Below are 23336 nucleotides of genomic sequence, written 5' to 3'. Positions count from 1 at the left end.
CTACCTAATCTGGCCCCCACTTACTTCACCAGCCCCTCTTCTTGCCACTCTATTACCCAGCTATGCTCAGTGACCTTCAGTTCCCCCTCAATATATCATGCTCTTGCACAGTCCGGGCACTCTACACAATCTGTGCCCTCTCTCTCTAGAGGGTTCTTTCTGACTTCCCACGTCATGAACTCTAGTTAATGCCTGAAATCTCAAACTAGAGGTCATCTCCTCTGGGATAGGAAGACTTACCAGATTCTCCTGGTCCAGGTTAGATGGTCCCCAAGACACCTATCCTAGCTTAGAACTAAACACATAGTCTACTCTAAGACACATTATCATAAGTTCTTGATCTGCAAAGCTCAGCCTGTCTGCCTGGGTGTCCATAGGGAAGTCACTTGACTTCTCTTGTGTTTCAGTTTCCTTCTCTGTAAAATGGAGGGATCACCATACTATTACATAGGGTAGGTGGTAAAACATGAAAGATTTGTTGTTTATGAAGTACTTAGTGCTGGGCAAGTAAAGACTTGCTAAATGCCAGTTATTATTTGTTTCTTTTCCAAACTAAACTGTAAACTCTTTGAATGCAGAAACCATTGCTTCCCCAATCTTTCCTATATCTGTACATTCTGCTGTTGGAATGATCTTTTTGAGAGTACAAATCTAATCATACCATTCTCCTGTTCTATGGGGGAGTTCAAAACCTTTAGCAATAAATGAAAACCTCCCATTAGCACATCAGGCCCTTCTAAATATGAACAATGCCTACCTGTTCAGCTTCATTTACTCCCACTCACTCACATAACCTGGCAGTTTCCAAAGGCCTCCCTGTCTCCCTAAATTTAGTTCCTTCTTTCTGGGACACCCTTTAAACCCATCTCCATCTGGAAAACTAAGCATCAGGCAAGATTCAGCTCTAACTCAATCAGTTCCTCCAGGAATCATTCTCTGCACACACCCCTGAACAACTTCCTGAGAATAAAATAGAGACCCTCCCTCCCTATGCTTTGGGGGTTGCCTATTCATCCCTCCATAGGCCCCTAACACAGTTTAACATCATTGTTGGTTGATTCTTCTGTCTCTTCCCTTACAAGTTTCTTTTAGAATAAACTCACTATCTTCCTCACCTTTATTTTACATTATTTTTAAAGTAGGCTCCACACCCAATGTGTGGCTTGAACTCACGACCCTGAGATCAAGAGTCACATGTTCCACTGACTGAGCTAGCCAGGTGCCTCTTTCTTCATCTTTATATGCCCAGAGCCTAGTAGAGTATCTGGTTTAGAATAGGCTTAAGAAATGTTCATTTAGGGATCCCTGGGTGGTGCAGTGGTTTAGCGCCTGCCTTTGGCCCAGGGCACGATCCTGGAGACCCGGGATCGAATCCCACGTCAGGCTCCCAGTGCATGGAGCCTGCTTCTCCTCTGCCTATGTCTCTGCCTCTCTCTGTCTCTCTGTGTGTGTGACTATCATAAATAAATAAAAATAAAAAATATATATATATAAAAAAAAAGAAATGTTCACTTAGAAAAAATATCCATTTAGAAATAGTTAATTTTTGGGCAGCCCCAGTGGCGCAGCGGTTTAGCGCCGCCTGCAGCCTAGGGTGTGATCCTGGAGACCCTGGATCGAGTCCCATGTCGGCCTCTCTGCATGGAGCCTGCTTCTCCCTCTGCCTGTGTCTCTGCCTCTCTTTCTCTCTCTGTGTCTCTATGAATAAATAAATAAATAAATAAATAAATAATCTTAAAAAAAAAGAAATAGTTTATTTTTTTTTATTTTTATTTATTTATGATAGTCACAGAGAGAGAGAGAGAGAGGCAGAGACACAGGCAGAGGGAGAAGCAGGCTCCATGCACCGGGAGCCCGATGTGGGATTCGATCCCGGGTCTCCAGGATCGTGCCCTGGGCCAAAGGCAGGCGCCAAACCGCTGCACCACCCAGGGATCCCAAAATAGTTTATTTTTTAAGATGTTATTTATTTATTCATAAGGGGCACAGAGAGAGGCAGAGACATAGGGCAGAGGGAGAAGCAGACTCTCCGCGGGGAGCCTGATGTGGGACTCCATCCCAGGACCTCAGGATCACACCCTGAGCCGAAGGCAGATGCTCAACCGCTGAGCCACCCAGGTTCCCCCACATTATGTATATTAACTGTGTGGGTAGGAGCAAACATGAGCCTGGAGTCAGATGGGCTTCTGAAGCCAGCAGGCGATGTATGTCCTCTTACATTCAGTAGAAAGGATAGCCTTTGAGACCCTTGACCAAGGAAAGGTCCAGCTACTGACACTCTGGGAACAGATGGACTATGGACTCCAATTTGTCTCTTCCAGTAAATTCTTCAGCATCTCTCCAATCGTACTCTCCTGGCCAGCTTCTACACCAAGTAGGATGCTGCTTACTTCCTCATTAACACAGCCTCATTGCTCAGTATACTGCTGCCTAAGTTACTCCAATTCCCTGCAGTTCATCTCTTTGGCATCAACAAATACTGAGGGATGAGGATGGGGATAACACCAGACCAAAGGGATGTAACATCCTTTCTTTCTCCCCATTGTCCTCTATATCTTGAAAGCCTGAGAACTATCTAAACTTTCCCAAACTCCTAAGAAGAGAACAGATTGAAAAATGGGGCTCTCTGGGTCCAGCCCTGCTAAGAGGATTTATCTGAATCAGTAAAGGTGGAAAGATCAGGCCAAATCATTCTCCCTCACAGCAGGAAGCCATGTTTAAGCAGCTTGTTTGATTGTTTTTCCAGATCTTCCACCCACACCAGCTTCCAGCTCTGTTTTGCTGTGTATTTCCCTTTTAATAAAGATAATTTTGGGATGCTTGGTGGTTCAGTGGTTGAGCATCTGCCTTCCGCTCAGGGCGTGATCCTGGAGTTCCAGGATCAAGATCAAGTCTCCCATCAGACCCCCTGCAGGGAACCTACTTCTCCTTCTGCCTATGTCTCTGCCTCTCTCTGTGTGTCTCTCATGAATAAATAAATCTTTTTTAAAAAAGATAATTTTGGGGCACCTGGGTAGCTCAGCTGGTTAAGTGTTTACCTTCAGCTCATGTTATAATCCTGGGGTCCTGGAATCCAGACCCACATCGGGCTTCCTGCTCAGCAGAGAATCTGCTTCTCCCTCTCTCCCTCTGCCCCTTTCTACTGCTTGTCCGCTCATGCTCTCTCTCTCTCTCAAATAAATAAATAAAAATTTTTAAATATTTTTTTCAAAAAAGTGAGTGTATACATATGCATATATAATCACAAAGATGTATATATCTTTGTGACTTAATTTTTTCCTCTTAATATATCACAAATATCCCTAGACCAGCATTATTGTCCAATACAACTATAATGTGAGCCATATATGTAATATTAAAAGTTATAGTATTCACACTTAAAAAAGTAAAAAGTGGTGAAATCAATGCAAATATATTTAATCCAATATATCAAGATATTATTATTCAAACTATAATCAATACATACAAAAATTAATGAGATATATATTTCTTAAGATTTTATTTATTTATTCATGAGCGACACAGAGAGAGGCAGAGACATAGGCAGAGGGAGAAGCAGGCTCCCCCTGGGGAGCCTGATGCAGGACTTGAGATCACTATTTATTATTTTAGAGAGAGAGGAAGACAGTGCTCAAGCAGGGGAAAGGGCAGAGAGGGAAGGAGAGGGACAAGCAGACTCTGTGCTGAGCAGGAAGCCCCAAGTGGAGCTCCAGGCAGGGCTCCATCTCATGACCCTGAGATCATTACCAGGGCCAAGATTAAGAGTCACACCCTCGGGATCCCTGGGTGGCGCAGCGGTTTGGCGCCTGCCTTTGGCCGAGGGCGCGATCCCCAAGACCCGGGATTGAATCCCACACTGGGCTCCCGGTGCATGGAGCCTGCTTCTCCCTCTGCCTGTGTCTCTGCCTCTCTCTCTCTCTCTCTCTCTCTCTCTGTGACTATCATAAATAAAAATTAAAAAAAAAAAAAGAGTCACACCCTCAACTGCCTGAGCCACTCAGATCCCACTGAAGGAGGCATTTAATATGAAAGAACTGAAGCTCATTTACAATAAGTGAGTTATCCAATGTCACACAGACACATTGAATCCTACCTCTTGGTGCCACAGAAAGACAGAAAATCAGCAGGCAGTTGTACTACACAGACGGTACTGACCTTATAACCTGGAGTTCACTTGATATATGATCTGATGATAAGCTTCTGCATGTGATGTTCATAAAATGCGGATGATATTGACAACATTGATAATACCTCCCTAAGTTAAGGTCAACATAGTGATTCACTCAGTTACTCAATTTCCTCTTAAAAATGTTCATGGAGGGGGGCACCTGGGTGGCTCAGTGGTTGAGCATCTGCCTTTGGCTCAGGTCATGATCCCGGGATCTGGGGATCGAGTTCCACATCCAGACTCCCCGCGGGGATCCTGCTTCTTCCTCTGCCTATGTCTCTGCCTCTCTCTCTATGTCTCTCATGAATAAACAAATATTTTTAAAAATAAAAATAAAAAATAAATAAATAAATAAATAAATAAAATCTTTATAGGAAAAAAATCCTACTTCACAGAGAGGTTGCCCTGAGGCTTAAAATGATTTAGTGTCTGCAAAACTGTCTGCTTTGGGGGCACCTGTGTGATTCAGTCAGTTAAGCATCTGCCTTCGGCTCAGGTCATGATCCCAGAATCTTGGGATCAAGCACCACATCAGGCTCCCTGCTCAACCCGGAGTCTGCTTCTCCCTTTCCCACTGCTCTTCCCTGCCCCCTCCCGCCTTGTGCGTGGTCACACTCTCTCTCTCAAATAAATAAATATAATCTTAGAAAAGGGGTGGGGGCAGCCCGGGTGGCTCAGCGGCTTAGCGCCTGCCTTCAGCCCAGGCGTGATCCTAGAGACCCGGAATGAGTCCCACCTCGGGGTCCCTGCATGGAGCCTGCTTCTCCCTCTGCCTGTGTCTCTGTCTCTCTCTCTGTCTCTCAAGAATAAATAAATAAAATCTTTAAAAAAAAAAGAAAGGAAAAATTTGCTTTGTACTTAATGAAGCACTGTGCAAAAAAAATTTTTTTTGTTAAAGATGTTTATTTAGGGACGCCTGGGTGGCTCAGGAGTTGAGCGACTGCCTTTGGCTCAGGGCGTGATCCAGGGATCTGGGATGGAGTTTCACATTGGGCTTCCTGCAGGGAGCCTGCTTCTCCCTCTGCCTGTGTCTCTGCCTCTCTCTCTGTGTCTCTCATGAATAAATAAACATCTTTTTTTTTTATTTTTTTTATTGGTGTTCAATTTACCAACATACAGAATAACCCCCAGGGCCTGTCACCCATCACTCCCACCCCCCGCCCTCCTTCCCTTCTACCACCCCTAGTTCGTTTCCCAGAGTTAGGAGTCTTTACATTCTGTCTCCCTTTCTGATATTTCCCACACATTTCTTCTCCCTTCCCTTATATTCCCTTTCACTATTATTTATATTCCCCAAATGAATGAGAACATATAATGTTTGTCCTTCTCGGACTGACTTACTTCACTCAGCATAATACCCTCCAGTTCCATCCACATTGAAGCAAATGGTGGGTACTTGTCGTTTCTAATGGCTGAGGAATATTCCATTGTACACATAAACCACATCTTCTTTATCCATTCATCTTTCAATGGACACCGAGGCTCCTTCCACAGTTTGGCTATTGTGGACATTGCTGCTATAAACATCGGGGTGCCGGTGTCCCGGCGTTTCATTGCATCTGTATCTTTGGGGTAAATCCCCAGCAGTGCAATTGCTGGGTCGTAGGGCAGGTCTATTTTTAACTCTTTGAGGAACCCCCACAGTTTTCCAGAGTGGCTGCACCAGTTCACATTCCCACCAACAGTGTAAGAGGGTTCCCTTTTCTCCGCATCCTCTCCAACATTTGTGGTTTCCTGCCTTGTTAATGTTCCGCATTCTCACTGGTGTGAGGTGGGATCTCATTGTGGTTTTGATTTGTATTTCCCTGATGGCAAGTGATGCAGAGCATTTACTCATGTGCATGTTGGCCATGCCTATGTCTTCCTCTGTGAGATTTCTCTTCGTGTCTTTTGCCCATTTCATGATTGGATTGTTTGTTTCTTTGGTGTAATAAATAAACATCTTTAAAAAAATAAAAAAGATGTTTATTGGGCAGCCCAGATGGCTCAGAGGTTTAGTGCCGCCTTTAGCCCAGGGCGTGATCCTGGAGACCTGGGATGGAGTCCCATGTCAGGTTCCCTGCAGAGAGCCCGCTTCTCCCTCTGCCTGTGTCTCTGCCTCTCTCTTTGTCTCTCATAAATAAATAAATGAAGTCATTTAAAAAAATAAAAAAAATTTAAAAAGATGTTTGTTTGTTTGTTTGTTTGTTTATTTGAAAGAGAAAGAGCCAGCATGCACAAGCTGGGGAAGAGACAGAGGAAGAGGGAGAAGCAGACCCCCCCCCCAACCCCTCAATTATAAGGGAACCCAACATAGGGCTCAATCCCAGGACCTGAACCAAAGGCAGATACTTACCCGACTAAGCCATCTAGGCACCCCCAAGCACTGCACAAATTTAAAAGTATTTTAAATATGACAAAAAGAGGTGCTTGATAATAACATTTACTTTATAACTAATATATTGACAATATTTTGTCCAAGGAATGAACAGTAAATTTTGCAGTACCACAACAAAACACAAGAGGGGGTTCATTTATTTTATTTTTAAAGATTTTATTTATTTATTCATGAGAGACACAGAGAAAGAGAAAATGCCCCTAGCATTTTATTTATTTATTCATAAAAGACACAGAGACACAGGCAGAGAGAGACACAGGCAGAGGGAGAAGCTGGCTTCATGCATGGAGCCGGATATAGGACTTGATCCTGGGTCTCCAGGATCACACCCTGGACCAAAGGCAGGGGCCAAACCGCTGAGCCACCCAGGGATCCATGTTTTTTATTTTAATGGCAGGTCATTTAACAAATATTTTGATGCATGTACTATGTGAAAGTTTCTAAGTTGTTGGGTTTTTTTGTTTTGTTTTTTGTTTTTTGGGGTTTTTTTAGGGGCTTAAGTGAACAGCTCTGCACTTCATTCATTCCAATTCCTTTTCTTTCTTTCTTTCTTTTTCCCCAATACACTTTCTGAAGTACCTGTTTTTAGGAGGTGTTTTGCTCAGGAAGCTGAATAAATAAAGGTGCTGACATTTCCATTCTTAAAAAAGAGCAGTGCCCAAGCTTTTCCTTGGGAATCTTACAGGTCCAGACAGTGAATAATCCTACACTGGCATAAAATGCAGCTTATTAGACTCACACTCATCCTTAATTTGTATGGAAGGAAGACAGACTCGTTTAGAACCCGCATGTTTCAGCAGGTATAGCCAGTCTGTATTCACTGTAGTCTGAAGGTTTCCACTGAAATCTCTGAGGCTTTCAGAGATATCTGATCACTCTATTTGTATCTTCAGTCAACCAGAATGGGAAAAAGACTACATGATTCCCAGGGAACACAGCCACAAAGCAGGTGACTTAGATCTGAAGAAAAGGTGAAAAGCTCTCCACCAGCAACAAGCAAATGAAAGAGAATAGAAAATTCAAGCCAAAAAGGTGTCACATATGTGTTTATGTTGTCTTAAGGGCTTGGATGCAGTGTTTTGTTTATTTTGCAAAGGTAGTAAGTATTCATAATTCTAATATGAGCAAAGAACTTTTATTCATCTTCATTAGTCATCTTTCTTTTTTAACATTTTATTTATTCATTTGACAGAGAGAAAGAGAACACAAGCAGGGAGGAAGGGCAGAGGGAAAGGGAGAAGCAGGCTCCCCACCGAGCAAGAAGTCCTATGCAGGGCTCAATCCCAGGACCCTGGAATCATGGCCTGAGCCAAAGGCCTAACCTAATGAGCCACCCAGGTGCCCCTAGTCATTTCTTTAATCTTTACAGATGGATAATTAAAAGTACAATCTCTAAAATTAAATCCATGTTATGAATAAGTTATTTGACCTCTCTGAGCCCCAGAGTCCTCATAATAGAACCCTTCATAGGCTGTAGAGAGGATTAAATGAAATAAAGCAAGGCACATAACACAGTTCTAACTACATAACATACAATATTTTTCTTATTCTCTTAGCTGCATAAACATTAGCATAATACTTGCCATATAGTAGAATCTCCAATAAGTATGATGTTGGTGGGGCAGCCCGGGTGGCTCAGCGGTTTAGAACTGCCTTAAGCCCAGGATGTGATCCTGGAGAACTGGGAGTGAGTCTGGCATCAGGCTCTCTGCATGGAGCCTGTTTCTCCCTCTGCCTGTGTCTCTGCCTCTCTCTCTCTGTCTCTCGTAAATAAATAAATAAAATCTAAAAAAGGAAAAAAAAAAAAAAACTATGATGTTGGTGTTGATGACAGTGGTGTCATGCAGGGGGGCAGGTGATGGTAACATGAGCTAACATTTATCTAGCATTTACCATGCATCAAATAGTTCTTTATGATTTTGTGTACAATAATTTATTTAATCTTTCCAACAACCCTGTGAGGCAGGTAATATTGTTTTTTCTTTTTTAAGATTTTATTTATTTGAGAGAGAGAGGGTACACACACATGACAAGGGGGAGGGGCAGCAGAAGAGTGAGATGCAGACTCCCACTGAGCAGGAAGCCCTACCTGGGGCTTGATCCTAGGATCCTGAGATAATGACCTGAGCCAAAGGCAGATGCTTAACCCAATGAGCCACTCAAGTGCCCTGGCAGGTAATACTGTTATCCTCATTTTAGAAATAAAGAATCTGGGGGTACCCAGGTGGCTCAGTCTGTTAAGCATCTGACTCTTGATTTCAACTCAGGTTATGACCTCCAGGTTGTGGGATAGAGCCCTGAGTGGGTCTTCCTGCTCAGTGGGGAGTCTGCTTCTCCCTCTCCCTCTGCCCCCAACTCTGCTCATGGACACGCTCTATCACTCTAAAATAAATAAGTAAATAAAAATAAAATATTTTTTTAAAATTTTTTATTTATTTATGATAGTCACAGAGAGAGAGAGAGAGAGGCAGAGACACAACACAGGCAGAGGGAGGAGCAGGCTCCATGCCGGGAGCCTGACGCAGGACTCGATCCCGGGTCTCCAGGATCGTGCCCTGGGCCAAAGGCAGGCGCCAAACCGCTGCGCCACCCAGGGATCCCTTAAAAAAAGAAATGAAGGAGCACGACACCTGAAACTAATGCAACATGTGTGTCAATTATACTTTGATAAATAAAATGAAGTAAAACAAAACTTCCAAAAGAAGTACAAAGTAGACAGAAATGCTTGTAGAAGGGATGAACAACTGTACTCCAACATGCTTTCATGCTTCTTGCTTTTTTTCTTCCAATAATCACTTTCACCTGCCAAATTTGTTTATATTCTTCCAAATCCAACATGAAACTCAACTCTTTTTTTTTTTAATTTTATTTATTTATGATAGTCACAGAGAGAGAGAGAGAGGCAGAGACATAGGCAGAGGGAGAAGCAGGCTCCATGCACCGGGAGCCTGATGTGGGATTCGATCCCAGGTCTCCAGGATCGTGCCCTGGGCCAAAGGCAGGCGCTAAACCGCTGCGCCACCCAGGGATCCCGAAACTCAACTCTTTTGTAAAAGTTTCCTAAATCTCCCAGAATAAATATCCTATAATTATTCATTTTTTCTGTTTGTTTTTCCTTTGAATGTGTGTTCTTCGAGAATGGGAATATATTTTATTCATATTATTTTTTAATTTTTAAAAAATATTTTATTTTGAGTAATCTCTACGCTAATGTGGGGCTCGACCTCATCAATCCCAAGATCAAGAATTACATGCTCTAGCAATTGATTCAGCCAGGCACTCCTATTTTATTTATGTTAGATTCTAGCTTCTCTCTCTGCCGTTGAGCATAATCTATAGTCTGAAGAGGGGATATTGGCCCTAAGTCAACTGCGGAGAAAATGTCCATGGAAGGTCCCCAACGAGCCTTTCATAGGAATGATTTCACTTTATTTGGAGATTTGGTTTTTCATCTAAGTATCCTTTCTTATATTGAAAATGATAGTCCTTTCTAATGTCCTTAGTAAGCAAAATAAAAAAGTTGTAATTTATGTCAGCTTCCAAAAGTGTTTTGAGAATTTGATTGGTCTATAAAATGAAACATTTTCAAAGTGTTCTTCGCTTTTGCCTCTTATAAAAAGAAATAACACACACACACAAAGAAATAACACTGTCAAAGGAGAGAAAACTACATTTCCCATAATGCCACAGATCAGGAAGGACGTGATACTCAGCATCTCCCGTGATGCCTTATAGACCGGAAGCGGGGACCTTAGTTCTCTTTTCCATCTTGCAAGGTAAGAATGGCGGGTCCTCTCTGCAAGACTCGATTTCGGAATCCCCAATCCTTCGCCATCCGAACCAGGAGGGTTTCAAGTGGACACCTACAGGGGTCGGACATGGTCGGGGCCAACTGAGAGGCCTCCCAGACGGTTCATTTATGTCGCCTGGGTTTGCTCATGGCGCGAAGAGGGTGAGGTGAGGTGCCGGAGAGGCTCCGAAACTCCGGCTGCTTGTCACCCTCCTGGGTTGGGGATACAGGGCCCTTTTGGGGACCCGTAGCTGAGGAGTGGGGCCTCAGGGACCAGAGTGAGGGCGCGCGCTCCGGAATCCCGGGTTCGGGTACCAAAACACAGCTCTGAACTTGCCTGAGCCACGTTGGGCTTTGGGGCTGAGGCCAAATACTACTTTTCCATCTAACCACGTCCGCGACCGGAAGTCGCCTCTTGTGTTTGCGCTTTTTAGTCCGCCCTGAGTTTGGGCTGGGTGTTTGTGTGTTCTCGTCTCCTAAGCCGAGTTTCTTGAATGAGACAGCAGTCTGAAAAGCGCAAAAGCCCTGGAAACCAACGGTTTCCGGGTCCGGCCTCACTGCTTCATACCTGTGGCGACTTGTTAGATTTCTAAATCACAAACCAGCAACAGTGAACGAGTGGAATAGGGACTTTTGACCACTAATTTTTTTTTTTAAGTTTTATTTATTCATGAGAGACACAGAAGGAGAGAGAGGCAGAGGCACCAAGGCAGGCTCCACGCAGGAAGCCTGACGTGGGACTCGATCCCGGGTCTCCAGGCTCATGCCCTGGGCCGAAGGCAGGCGTTAAACCGCTGAGCCACCCAGGGATCCCATTGACCACTAAATACTTAGCAAATGTAAGAGCTCTTCAAATGTTTACATATATGAGGGCTGTTGCGATGTGTGTGGCTTTGGAAGGCCTAGATCTTACAGGGGAGAGAGGGTGAAGCCTTATCATGTACTGTTTACATAATGTTTTGTCATGGGATAATTGTTGCAATGCATTTCTCTTTAACATATCCTGGTAGATGGCGGGCGAAAAAGCCGAGAAGCCGGATACTAAGGAGAAGAAACCTGAAGCCAAGAAGGTTAATGCTGGTGGCAAGGCAAAGAAGGGTAACCTAAAGGCTAAAACGCCAAAGAAGGGGAAGCCCCACTGCAGCCGAAACCCTGTCCTAGTCAGAGGAATTGGCAGATATTCCCGATCGGCTATGTATTCCAGAAAAGCCATGTACAAGAGGAAGTATTCGGCAGCTAAATCCAGGGTAAGGGTTGAAGGAGATGACTGAGCATGACTTACATCTTCACTTTAAAAATTTTTGTCTGCCTCTGACTTTGAAGCATTTGTGTCGTGATAGGTTGAAAAGAAAAAGAAGGAGAAGGTTCTTGCTACCGTTACAAAACCAGTTGGTGGTGACAAGAATGGTGGTACCCGAGTGGTTAAACTTCGCAAAATGGTAAGTAAGGTTTGGAAGAGACTGTAAACGGGAAGCCTAGTGGAAGCTTGAATACCAGGAGTGGTTTGTTTTTGTTTTAAGGTTTTATTTATTTATTCATGAGAGAGATAGAGAAAGGCAGAGGGAGAAGCAGGCTCCATGCAGGGAGCCCGACGCAGAGGGATCGGTACCCCAGGATCACGCCCTGGGCCAAAGGTGGTACTAAACTGCTGAGCTGAGCCACCCGGGCTTCCCCCAGGAGGGGATTTTTGTGTGGGTTTTAGAAGTTTGTGTTGGGCAGAGGATTACTTAATGGAGGATTCTGAGTTTACACCAGGCTTCTTAAACATTTGTTGTTTGATCTTAAGTAGAATTACTTTTCTGTGTTTTTATTTCCTCGCCTGTAAAGAATAAAGGTTTACTTCAGAGTGTTGCGAGAATTAAGTGGGGCATGTAGCCTAGTATGCTGCCAGGCCTGTGGAGCAGTTATATACCAGAGCACTGTTGTTTGGCTCCTCTTTACACCCACAAGCCGCAACATTTTCTCAATGTTTGTAATTTCCATTTGGGGAATATTCCCAGTTGGATTATGGTCATCACAGTTGAAAATTACTATCCCAGAGGGAAAATGGTGCTTCGATTCCTTGTCATAGTTTTTGTGGGCTGGTTTTTCTGTTAGGTACTAATGTTTGTGATAAAAGCAGGAGGTCATCGTGAGTTACTTGTCATACATGTAATAGTCCGTGTGGGGTCTTGTTTTGTTTTCCTTTGTGCATTACGTGGTAGTTGATGCACATTAATGTGAAGAATGTGAACACAATTTGAATGGAAAAACAAGCCATGCCTCCTCTGTAACTTCCAAAATGTGTGTCAGAAGTGTTTCTGGAGAAGTACAGATTAGGTTAAGTTCCGGGAGCCCAGAAAAGCTTGAGAATCACTGCTACGCCACAGTGTGTAACGATAGGACACAGAGCTTGCTGTATAATTCCAAAGTTTGGTTTAATCCCAAGCCTACAAAGGTAATTTGCTTAATGCTTTCTGTCTTTGTTCCTTTAGTTAAATGGATTCTTTCCTGTGTTTTGCCTAGGAAAGGATAAGCAGCATTGATCTTTTCTGAATTTACTGTCTACTTAGCAGTGGAAGTGAAATTGTGTAAATCATTTCAAATAGGTGAAGAGGGGTATAACCAGTGTTAAGACTGACACAACCAGCAATACTAATCTGATTAGCCTGTTTAAATAAGTTGGACCTGTGGATTCCCTGCAGCCTAGGTATTATCCTACTGAAGATGTGCCTCGCAAGCTGTTGAGCCATGGCAAAAAACCTTTCAGTCAGCATGTGAGAAAGTTGCGAGCTAGCATCACTCCGGGGACCATTTTGATCATCCTCACTGGGCGCCACAGAGGCAAGGTGAGCAGAGCTTCTCAGCTCAGGTGCTTAATCCTAATGTGTTCACGCTCTGGGTAGAGTTTCTTTATTTGCCTATGGTACCTGTAGTTTGAGGTGGGAGGGCATAACAATACCAGCAGCCCAGTCACTACTGTAATGTGGTTTAGTCCATAATATCCAATAAATTACCATTTCCCACTGTTGATAGTACTTATTACAGTTGATTCATATGCCCCTATACCCAAAAGGGTTTATATATTTACTTCCTCAGGATAATTTTGCAGGGATAGAATTACTGAGTTGTTAGGTTACCTTTTTTTAAATTTTTTATTGTTAGAAGTTAATAGCTGCTCATTATAAACTAGCACACAAAAGTATCGCTCATATCCAAGGGTCACCCCTGTTGGTTTCGTATAGTTCATTCCAGAATTGCTAAGCAGATACATATTTTGGAATTTCCTCTACCAAATTTAAAGCCTGTGATTTGATGAATTTAGAAGTCTGTTTTTAATCACAGAAATGTCTTTAATTTACAGAGGGTAGTTTTCCTGAAGCAACTGAGCAGTGGCTCGCTACTTGTGACTGGTAAGAAAATCACCAGGATATTATATTCTCAGAAACTTGATATTTTCAAATGTATTTTTGCTCCCACCTACATGGAAGTTCCAGTGTTGTGAGATTACGTACCCCATTTCATTGTCTTGCATACACCTGAATTCTAAAGAAGCAGGTATTTAAGTTTTGTGTGGCAACATACCACTAAGTAACTGCCACCTAAAGTGAGAATCGTTGGCTATTAACCCCAAGGAATGATCCTGCATAAGAGTTGTACTTGATCTGCCACTTGAAACCAAAGGACAGTTGCCAAACAGATAAAAAGTGTACTGTTCACTCTGGAGAGCAGTGCTTGGTTTAAATTTGTCAGGGACCTGTGTTTTTGGCCAACGTGTATGAGTGACAGTGCTGTTTCCCAGCTTGGACACTTAAGGTTTGAGGCGGGGGAGCTATGGACAAACGTCTTGAAAAAGTCTGAATGCTGGCAGTAGAAAGAGCAGCTTGAGATTTCTTCAGATGCTGAGAAAAAGAAAATTCATCTCATTGGATTTCTTTAAATCCAAAGTCCATTCTTAAATCTTTGCTTTCTCTTTCCCTCAGTATGTTAATTTTTTTTTTCTCCCCTAGGACCTCTGGCCCTCAACCGAGTTCCTCTGCGTAGAACACACCAGAAATTTGTCATTGCCACTTCCACCAAAATTGATATAAGCAGTGTGAAAATCCCCAAACATCTCACTGATGCTTATTTCAAGAAGAAGAAGCTGCGTAAACCCAGACACCAGGAAGGGGAGATTTTTGACACAGAGAAGGAGGTAAGCTGCTCTTTCTGTCTTCGCCTGTGATAGTTCCAGCTTCCCTGGGTGGGAGTGAAAACAAAGTTAAGAATTGACAAAGAGAAGTAAATAAAGAATATCTGGGGAATAATCTTGTTCAAGGTGGTGCTGCATTCAGTGGTTTGTGGTGGTGGTTGTTTTTTTTTTTTTTTTTTTTTTTTTAAGATTTTGTTTACTCATGAGGCAGGCAGAGACCTAGGCAGAGGGATAAGCAGACTCCCTGTGGGGAGCCTGATGTGGGACTCAATCCTGGAACCCAGGATCACATCCTGAGCTAAAGGCAGATGCTCAACCACTGAGCCACCCAGGTTCCTCAACACTCAGTGATTTTTTTTTTTTTTTTTTTTTTTTTTTTTTTTTTTTTTTAGATTTTTATTTATTCATGAGGGGGGTAGGCAGAGGGAGAAGCAGGCTCCATGCAGGGAGCCTGACCTGGGATTCGATCCCCAGTCTCCAGAATCATGCCCTGGGCTGAAGGTGGCACTACACCACTGAGCCACCAGGGCTGCCGCATTCATTGATTCTTAATGGGAATTGAGAACTCAGCTTTTGAGAGTTTAGTAGAGCTCTGTGAATTAACTGCTGCTGTTCTTTTAGGAGTTGACCCTTATTTATCCTTTTTTGGGGGGTGGAGGAGGGGGTGCAGAGAGAATCTCAGGCAGGCTCCATGCCCAGTGCAGAGCCTCACACAGGGCTTAATCTGAACAACCCTGGTGGGATCATAACCTGGGATGAAATCAAGAGTCACATGCTTTACTGACTGACTGACCCAGGTGCCCCCACCCTTGCTGATCTTTGTTGTGTATTGAAGTGGAGAAAAGAAAGAGAGCTACTATTTTTATTATATTAAAAACAAGATTATACTTCACAGCCTTCTAAGGAAAGGATGGTCAAAGTTGCTTTCTAAATCTCCCTGGGATTGAGTACTTGTGAGATAGGATTCCTGGGTTAGCTAGAGTCTGGTACTTGTGCCCTACTTTTAAATTCTTTTCTTTCTTTTTTTCTTCCACCTAGAAATACGAGATTACAGAGCAGCGCAAGGTTGATCAGAAAGCTGTGGACTCGCAAATTCTGCCAAAAATCAAAGCTGTTCCTCAGCTTCAGGGCTACCTCCGCTCTGTGTTTTCTCTCACAAATGGAGTTTACCCTCACAAATTGGTGTTCTAAATTTCTTACAAAGAACCTAATTAAACAACTGATCCATTTCTTTTGTGTCTTTTTTTATTTTTACCTGCCTGGAAGTGTGGTTTGACTCGGCCAGCTTGTGGGATCTTAGCCTCTGCTAAGAGGAGTGGGAGCTGAATGGGTGGTACCAGCTGTAGTGGAACCTTCTCTTTGTTGGCTCTGGACTAGCATTTAGCTCCCTTAGTCTCTGGCTTGTCACCCAGCACCACCCTGCATTTTTTCCCAGGTCATTGTTGAACCAGATAATACTGGACTATGAGGACAGGAAACCGCCCTGCTCTTTAGGCCACAGACTTCCATTTCTCCCCCATTGGCCCAACTCTAAGTCCTTCCCCCATAATCATTGCCATTAGTCTTGTGTATCTAGTTTTTTTGAAGTGTACACAGCAAATGAGTATGAGTCACCATTTTTTTTTTTTTGACCCTAAAACCTTGTATACTGTATATACTGTTACACAGATAACAATGTGTTCTGGTCCTTCCATGAAGTCCATCTTCATTGATGTATAGGCTAGTGTGCCATTATATGGTATTTGGGTTTACATGATTTGTAAGTATATACAAAGTAGTAAATAAGCTCAAGTGTGCACACAGATGAGTATCAGGTAAGAATTATTTTTGGCTGAGTATGTTTCTGCAATTTAATTTTAGTAGATTGTGCCAAACTGCCTTCTGTGGGGTTTGAGCCAGTTTATGCTCTTGTACAAGAGTCGTTTCTCTAAAGCTCCCTTAAACATTGGGTTACCAAATTTGCAAATTTGAAAAAAAAATCTGCAAATTTGGGTTATTGGCAGTAGATAAATGAAAGATGGCCCCTGTGGACTTTTTGAAGCTGCTTTTATTGGCAATTCACATTAGGCGAGATTCATAATTAAGAGTGTAGTTCTGTGACATCTGTGTGATTTCGTTTTTTTTTTTTTTTTTTTTTTTAAGATTTTATTTATTTATTCATGAGAGGCAGAGAAACAGGCAGAGGGAGAAGCAGGCTCCATACAGGGAGCCTGACCTGGGACTTGATCCAGGGTCCCCAGGATCACGCCTCGGGCCAAAGGCGACGCTAAACCACTGAGCCACCTGGGCTGCCCTGTGTGATTTAGTTAAATGTTATCCCCACCTTAAAAGTTTCTTCAGGCTTATGGAATCAGCTCCCACTCCTGGCAATTCCTGATTAAATTTCTGTTTATGGTTTTGCTTTTTCTGAACGTTCTAGACAGTATGCTACTGAGCATAATATTACTGGATGTGCTCAAATTCACAGTTCTTGTCAGTTGTTGGTCCATTAAGTCCTTGTATCACTATTCTAAAATTCACACATTGAAAGACATTTGGGTTGTTCACAATTACTGGAGGTGATGAATAAAGCCACTATCAACATTCGTGCAGGTTTTTGTGTGCGTGTGTTTTCATTTCTGTTGGGTAAAAAAATGTAAGCTTGCTGGATTGTATGGTGAAAGCATAAACTTGCCAGACTTTTCCATTTTGCATCCAACTCATAATGTGTGACCGTTCCAGTTATTTCACTTTTTTTCTCTGCACTTGGTATTTTTTATTTTTCTTAACTGGGATATAATTGACAGGTGTCAGTTGGTGTACAATTCAGGGGTACAGTAATGACTTCTGTTAAGTCTAGTTCATGCCCATCACCATGTGTGCTTAGGAACTCATGAGAACTAACAAAATCTAGCAACTTTCAAATCTATGATACAGTATAAACAGCCCCCATCCTCATCCCCATGAGCCACTAGGTACATTATAGCATGTGCTCTGATAAACTTTTGAAACCAAACTTACTTCTGGCTATGGTCCCTCCTTAGTGGCTCTTTATCACTCAGGTTCAGTTCCAAAATCATCTTGGCCACAAGGCCCTGTGGCCGTTTCTTCAACCTACTCTTCCTCTTTGCTCTTTCAGACACCAGTTAGGTAGTAGATACTCCAGGTTACCCCACTTCTGTCTGACCTGGCTGCCCTACAACCCTCTCAGGTTCAGTAATTTACTGTGATGACTGAACAGAACTCAAAACACCTTACTGTATTTATCACTAAAAATGATGCAACCCAGAACAGCCAAATGGGAGGGATCTATTGCACAAGGTAAGGGTAGTGGGGGAAGCAGGGATTTTGCATATCCTCTACAGGCACAGTCCTGTCCCAGTGTCTCCATGTGTTCAGCAACCCAGAAGACCCATCAAACCTTGTTGCTCAAGGGTTTTGTTTTCCAAGAGTTTTTACAGAGCTTAATCTCCAGCTTCTCCACTCCAATCCAAGGCCCACCATCCCACTTTGCCTTAAGTCTGGGGAGGGCTGAAAGTTCCAACTCTATAAAATCAGTTGGACACTGGTGACCAGCCCCATCTTGAGCCTGGGATCCTAGCCTAAGTCACTTCATTAGCATAAATTCAGTTATGTTCTAAAGGAGCTTCTTAGCAAAAAATACCCCTATCACTTAGGTAGTTCCATGGGTTTTAGGAGCTCTGTGCCAGGAACCAGGGACAAAGACCGAATATATTTTTATGTTCTAGCACATTCCCCATCTCAAGATCTTTTTTTTTTTTTAAGATTTTTATTTATTCATGGGGGGTGAGGGGCGCAGAGGGAGAAGCAGGCTCCATGCAGGGAGCCTGACCTGGGATTTGATTCCCGGTCTCCAGGATCACACCCAGGGCTGCAGGCGGCGCTAAACCGCTAAGCCACCTGGGCTGCCCCCATCTCAAGATCTTTAGCTTAATCACACCAAGTCCCTTTTGCCATATGAAGTAACATGTACAGGGGGCTGGAGATTAGGGCATGGACATAATTTGGGGCCATTATTCAGCCTGTGGCACCTCCCAAGCTGTAGTGACCAGAGTCTAGAGCCTGATTCCCAACTTTAGAGGCTCTAATAAGTGTTAAACACAACTTAGTGCTATTTTACCATGTGCAGTTAACAACAACAAAAAAGACTGTCAAAGTACAAAATAATGTGAGGAAAGGCAACAATGTTCTGAATTTCCCTATAATAGAAGCATAAAATTGGGATTTCTTTGGGGAAAACGTGGGATATTCCATTCAAAAGATATGCATCAAGTGCAAGTCAATTGGAAACAGTGTAGAGGTTAATGTTAGAGCTTTTTTTTTCTTTAAGATTTTATTTATTCATGAGAGACACAGAAAGAGAGAGGCAGAGACACAGGCAGAGGGAGAAGGGAGGCTCCATGCAAGGAGCCTGATGTGGGACTCAATCCTGGCACTCCAGGATCATGTCCTGGGCTAAAAGCAGGCGCTCAACACTGAGCCACCCAAGGATCCCCTATTTTAGAGCTTTGAGAATTGAAAGGACTTGGATTTGAAATCCTGGCTTTGCTTATTCATTTAACTTTCAGGTAATCAATATAATAATAGGAAAGGCTATGATCCTGAGTATGTGCTAAGCAGTTAAAGCGTAAAATTTTTTTCTGTATAATTGTTTTGTTGTGATAAAACATAACAAAATGTACTGTTTTAAACATTTTTAATTGTGCAATTCCTGTTGTGGAACCATTACCACCATTCATTTCCCCAACTTTTTTGTCATTCCAACCTGAAACCCTGTACCCATTAACCACTGACTTCCCATTTTGTGTCTGGCTTATTTCACTTTGCATGATGTCTTCAAGGTTCATCCATGCTATAGCATGGGTCAGTACTTCATTCCTTCTTATGGCTGAATCATATTACATTGGGCAGGTATATTACATTGTGTTAACTGATTCACCCATGGACGCACATTCAGTTTGTTTCTCCCTTTTGGCAACTATAAATAAAGTTACCACAAACATTGATATACAGATATTTATTCAAGTCCCTGCTTTCAATATGTTTAGTATATATTAGAAGTGGAATTACTTGGGGGCAGCTGGCTAGCTGTCTGCAGAGCATGCAACTCTTGATCTCTGGGTTCTGAGTTCAAGCCCCACATTGGGTATAGAGATTATTTAATATTTTTTTAAAGAGTATGTTAAAAAAAAGTGGAATTGCTTAATTATATGGTAGTTATATATTTAGTTTCTTGAAGAACCGCCATATTTCTTTCTACATTAAGATATATACTTTTAACTCTCTTTAATACTACCACCATAGGAGAAGGTTCTTGTATTTTCATTATCATTCCCATTTTACAGATGGAAAGACTAAGGCACAAAGAGATTAAGTAACTCCCCCAAATGGGATTGGAATCTGGATTGTCTGGCCCTTGGATCCATGTTCTTAACCATGTCCTCTGTCACCTCTCAAGTTATTAAACAGAGCTTTGGTTCAATTAATCTCCCTACCTATAGACTTCCCTACAAAGGATGACCTGGTATAAATGCATTTAGTGATTCTTCAACTCTGTATTAAGTACTGACTATGTGGTAAGCATTGTACTAGACATAATGTATCTTACAGTCTAGCAAGGGAGACAGGCACCTACCTTTTTATTACTAATTATTCACTTGTAGTTAAGGACTACCAAAAGAGTCAGCCTTGTGATGTTTGTGGGGCCAGGGGCATTCTGTGTGAGGTAGCTGAGACCTGAAGGATAAATAGGAGTTTGCCAAGCTACACAGGTAGGGGAGTGCTTCTGGGCTGGCTAACAGCAAGTGTAAAGGCCAAGAGGTAGGAACAATCACACAGTTGGTAAAGAAATTGAAAGAAGCCAGGGTGACTTTCTTGGATCACCACGATACTGGTCCGCGATGAGGTGAAGAAGCAGCTGAGGGGTCGGAGCATAGAGAGTATGTAGCACATGCAGATCGTAAAACCACATTGTGGATGAATGTGTGAAGTTGTTTGTACAGCATCTTCAGATTCCCTAAGCACTAAAAGCCTTCACTAAGCAACTACTTTATTTTAAGCACCGTGCCAGGCATTAGGGATTTAAGAGATTAACCATAAAAACAAAACCAAAAACCCTCAGTAATGTCGGTGGCTGACAATAAAAAGCAAGTATTTCACCCATCCCGGGTCTGTGGGTAGGCTGTGAATTGGCTTTAAGTCAGAGTAGGGATCTGTGGGGCTCCGCTCCAGGCTGTGGGCTGGTGGCTCAGGTCTGCCACACGTCTCATTTGGGGAACCCACAACTCCCAAAGCACGTACGTGCTTCTCTAGACAGATGCCAAACTGCAGAGATTTAACCTACGCTCGCATCACAGCTGCTAAAACTCCATTGGCCAAAGAATGTCACGTGCCCAAGCCCATCCTTAATGGGGCGGGGAAATCTGCTTCACCGGCTCCGGTGGGAAGTCTAGGGAAGTCCTTTTGTTGGTAACAAAGTACCACTAACTGGGCTGTTGGTAACAAAAGACCTCTGAGTGGTTTGAAACAACAGAAATCCAATCCCACAGTTCAGGAGGCTAGAAGTCCAAATTCAGTGTGTCAGCAGGGTTGATTCCTTCTGGAGGAATTCTTCCTAAGGGAAGAATCTTTGCATGTCTCACTCCTGAATTACGGCGGTTGGGACGCTTGGGTGGCTCAGCGGTTGACTGACTGTCTGCCTTCGGCTCAGGGCGTGATCCCAGGGTCTGGGGATTCGGTCCTGCATAGGGTTCCCTGCGTGGAGCCTTCTTCTCCCTCTGCCTCTGTCTCTGCCTCTCTCTGCCTCTCATTAATGAATGAATGAATGAATCAATCAATCAATCAATCAATCAATAAATGAATTCTGGCGTTTGCTGGTAATCCTTGGTGTTCCTTGGCTTGTGGATGCATCACTCCAATCTGCCTCTGTTGTCACATGGTCTTTTTCCATCTTTATTTTTCCTGTGTATCTGTTTCCAAATGTCCCCCTCCCCGCCCCCCCTTTTTAAAAATAATTTTCTTTATATAAGCCTTGAGCTTTTCTTGTTATTATTTTTATTTTTTTATGATAGTCACACAGAGAGAGAGAGAGAGGCAGAGACACAGGCAGAGGGAGAAGCAGGCTCCATGCAGGGAGCCCGATGTGGGACTCGATCCTGGGTCTCCAGGATCACACCCCAGGCTGCAGGCGGCGCCAAACCGCTGCGCCACGGGGGCTGCCCGCCCTTTTTTTAAAAAAGATTTTATGTATTTATTCATAAGAGGCACAGAGAGAGAAGCAGAGACATAGGCAGAGGGAGAAGCAGGCTCCCTGTGGGAGCCGGATACAGGACTTGATCCCAGGACCCCAGGATCACAATCTGAGCCAAAGGCAGATGCTCAACCACTGAGCCACACAGGTGCCCCCCCCCCCCCCCCCCCCCCCCCCCCCCGCCAATGTCCCTCTTCTTATAAGGATACCAGTCCGGATTAGGGCACCCCCCCTCCCTGACCCTGCTCAATCTAGTATAACATCATTTTGACTTGATTACATCTGCAAAGGCCCTTTTTTCAGATAAGGTCACATTCACAAGTTCTGAATGGACATGAATTTGGGGAGAACACTAACCCAGTGCAGTCACATCACAAAGGGAATGGCTGTATAATTTTAATAAAGGGATAAAGGGAAGAATTGAGAAGACCCTTTAATCTCTTTTCTTTTTTAAGGATTTTATTTATTCACGAGAGAAACAGAGAGAGAAGCAGGCTCCATGCAGAGAGCCCAAGTGGGAGTTGATCCCAGGTCTCCAGGATCACACCCTTCGCTGAAGGTGGTGCTAAACCGCTGAGCCATCCAGGCTGCCCCAAGAGAGGACCCTTTTCAATCTACCACAGAAGTACAGCAAAAGCCCAGAGAAGGGAATGATGATTACTAGTCTTCAGTGGTAGGAAGGGGATGAAGACTGTAAGAAGTGACACTTTAACCCAACAGGAACCTGATCCTGAGAATTTTGTGGGGCACCAAAGTCAAGGAAGATAAGGATGTTTGAGCCAGAGAGGAACTTGAGAAGCATATTTTCATTTTTGAAAGATTCTATATGGACACAGGTATGTTTTTTTAGGATTTTATTTATTAATGAGAGACACACACACACAGAGAGAGAGAGAGAGAGAGAGAGAGGCAGAGACATAGGCAGAGGGAAAAGTAGGCTCCATGCAGGGAGCCCAGGACTTGATCTCAGGACCGCAGGATCATGCCCTGAGTCAAAGGTAGGCGCTCAACTGCTGAGCCACCCAGGTGTCCCCAGATACAGGTTTAAAGGGGACACAAGGGAAAACTAAAATATCTTAGTAAATGAACAGTTGCAGGAATCTGATCAACTTATTGGTTTCTAACTCATTAGAACCTTCAATGCAAATTTTTATGGAAAACAAAATTGCTGACATAAAAATAAGTAACTTCCAGGACAGAGCCTTAAATAGCACTAAAATTATGGGGAATAAAACCCCACAAGTGCGACCCTGGAATCCTAATGTTGCTTCAGACTGAACTACTTCATGACAAGAATATTAAAGAGAAAATATTCACCCTTATGCTCATCTCACAAAAATTTCAGATTACTAGGTGCATATATCTGTAGTTCTAGAAGTATATGTACATTTCTGTGTTCTGATTTGCTTCATAGAATATTATTTCATAAGTCTTTTACATTGTTATCAAAACTTCAAAATTATCAAAACTTTTCAATGGCTGCATACTATTTTTTTAAGTTTGTATTAATTTATTTGAGAGGCAGAGAGAGCATGAGCAGGGGGAGGAGCAGAGGGAGAGGGAGAAGCAGACTCCCCACTG

General features: G+C 43.0%; 1 protein-coding gene across 4 annotated transcripts; it reads left to right on the top strand.

Moving 5' to 3' along the window:
- Positions 1 to 10217: 10217 nt before the first annotated feature.
- Positions 10218 to 15737, top strand: RPL6 (ribosomal protein L6). 4 transcript variants are annotated; one of them, XM_025474007.3, is made up of 7 exons: positions 10218 to 10321; positions 11346 to 11582; positions 11676 to 11774; positions 13020 to 13163; positions 13679 to 13727; positions 14325 to 14509; positions 15545 to 15737. In XM_025474007.3, exons 2-7 carry the CDS (start codon positions 11346 to 11348, stop codon positions 15695 to 15697), a joined length of 867 nt encoding a protein of 288 aa, XP_025329792.3. In that variant the 5' UTR covers positions 10218 to 10321; the 3' UTR covers positions 15698 to 15737. The 4 variants fall into 4 exon arrangements, with proteins under 4 accessions (XP_025329792.3, XP_025329793.3, XP_048957635.1 ...); XM_025474008.3 differs by having other exon boundaries at positions 10290 to 10502; XM_049101678.1 differs by having other exon boundaries at positions 10308 to 10497.
- Positions 15738 to 23336: the final 7599 nt, after the last annotated feature.

The sequence above is a fragment of the Canis lupus genome, chromosome 26, assembly GCF_003254725.2.
Source record: "Canis lupus dingo isolate Sandy chromosome 26, ASM325472v2, whole genome shotgun sequence".
NCBI classification, from domain to species: domain Eukaryota; kingdom Metazoa; phylum Chordata; class Mammalia; order Carnivora; family Canidae; genus Canis; species Canis lupus.
This window is presented reverse-complemented; position numbering and strand designations above follow the sequence as displayed.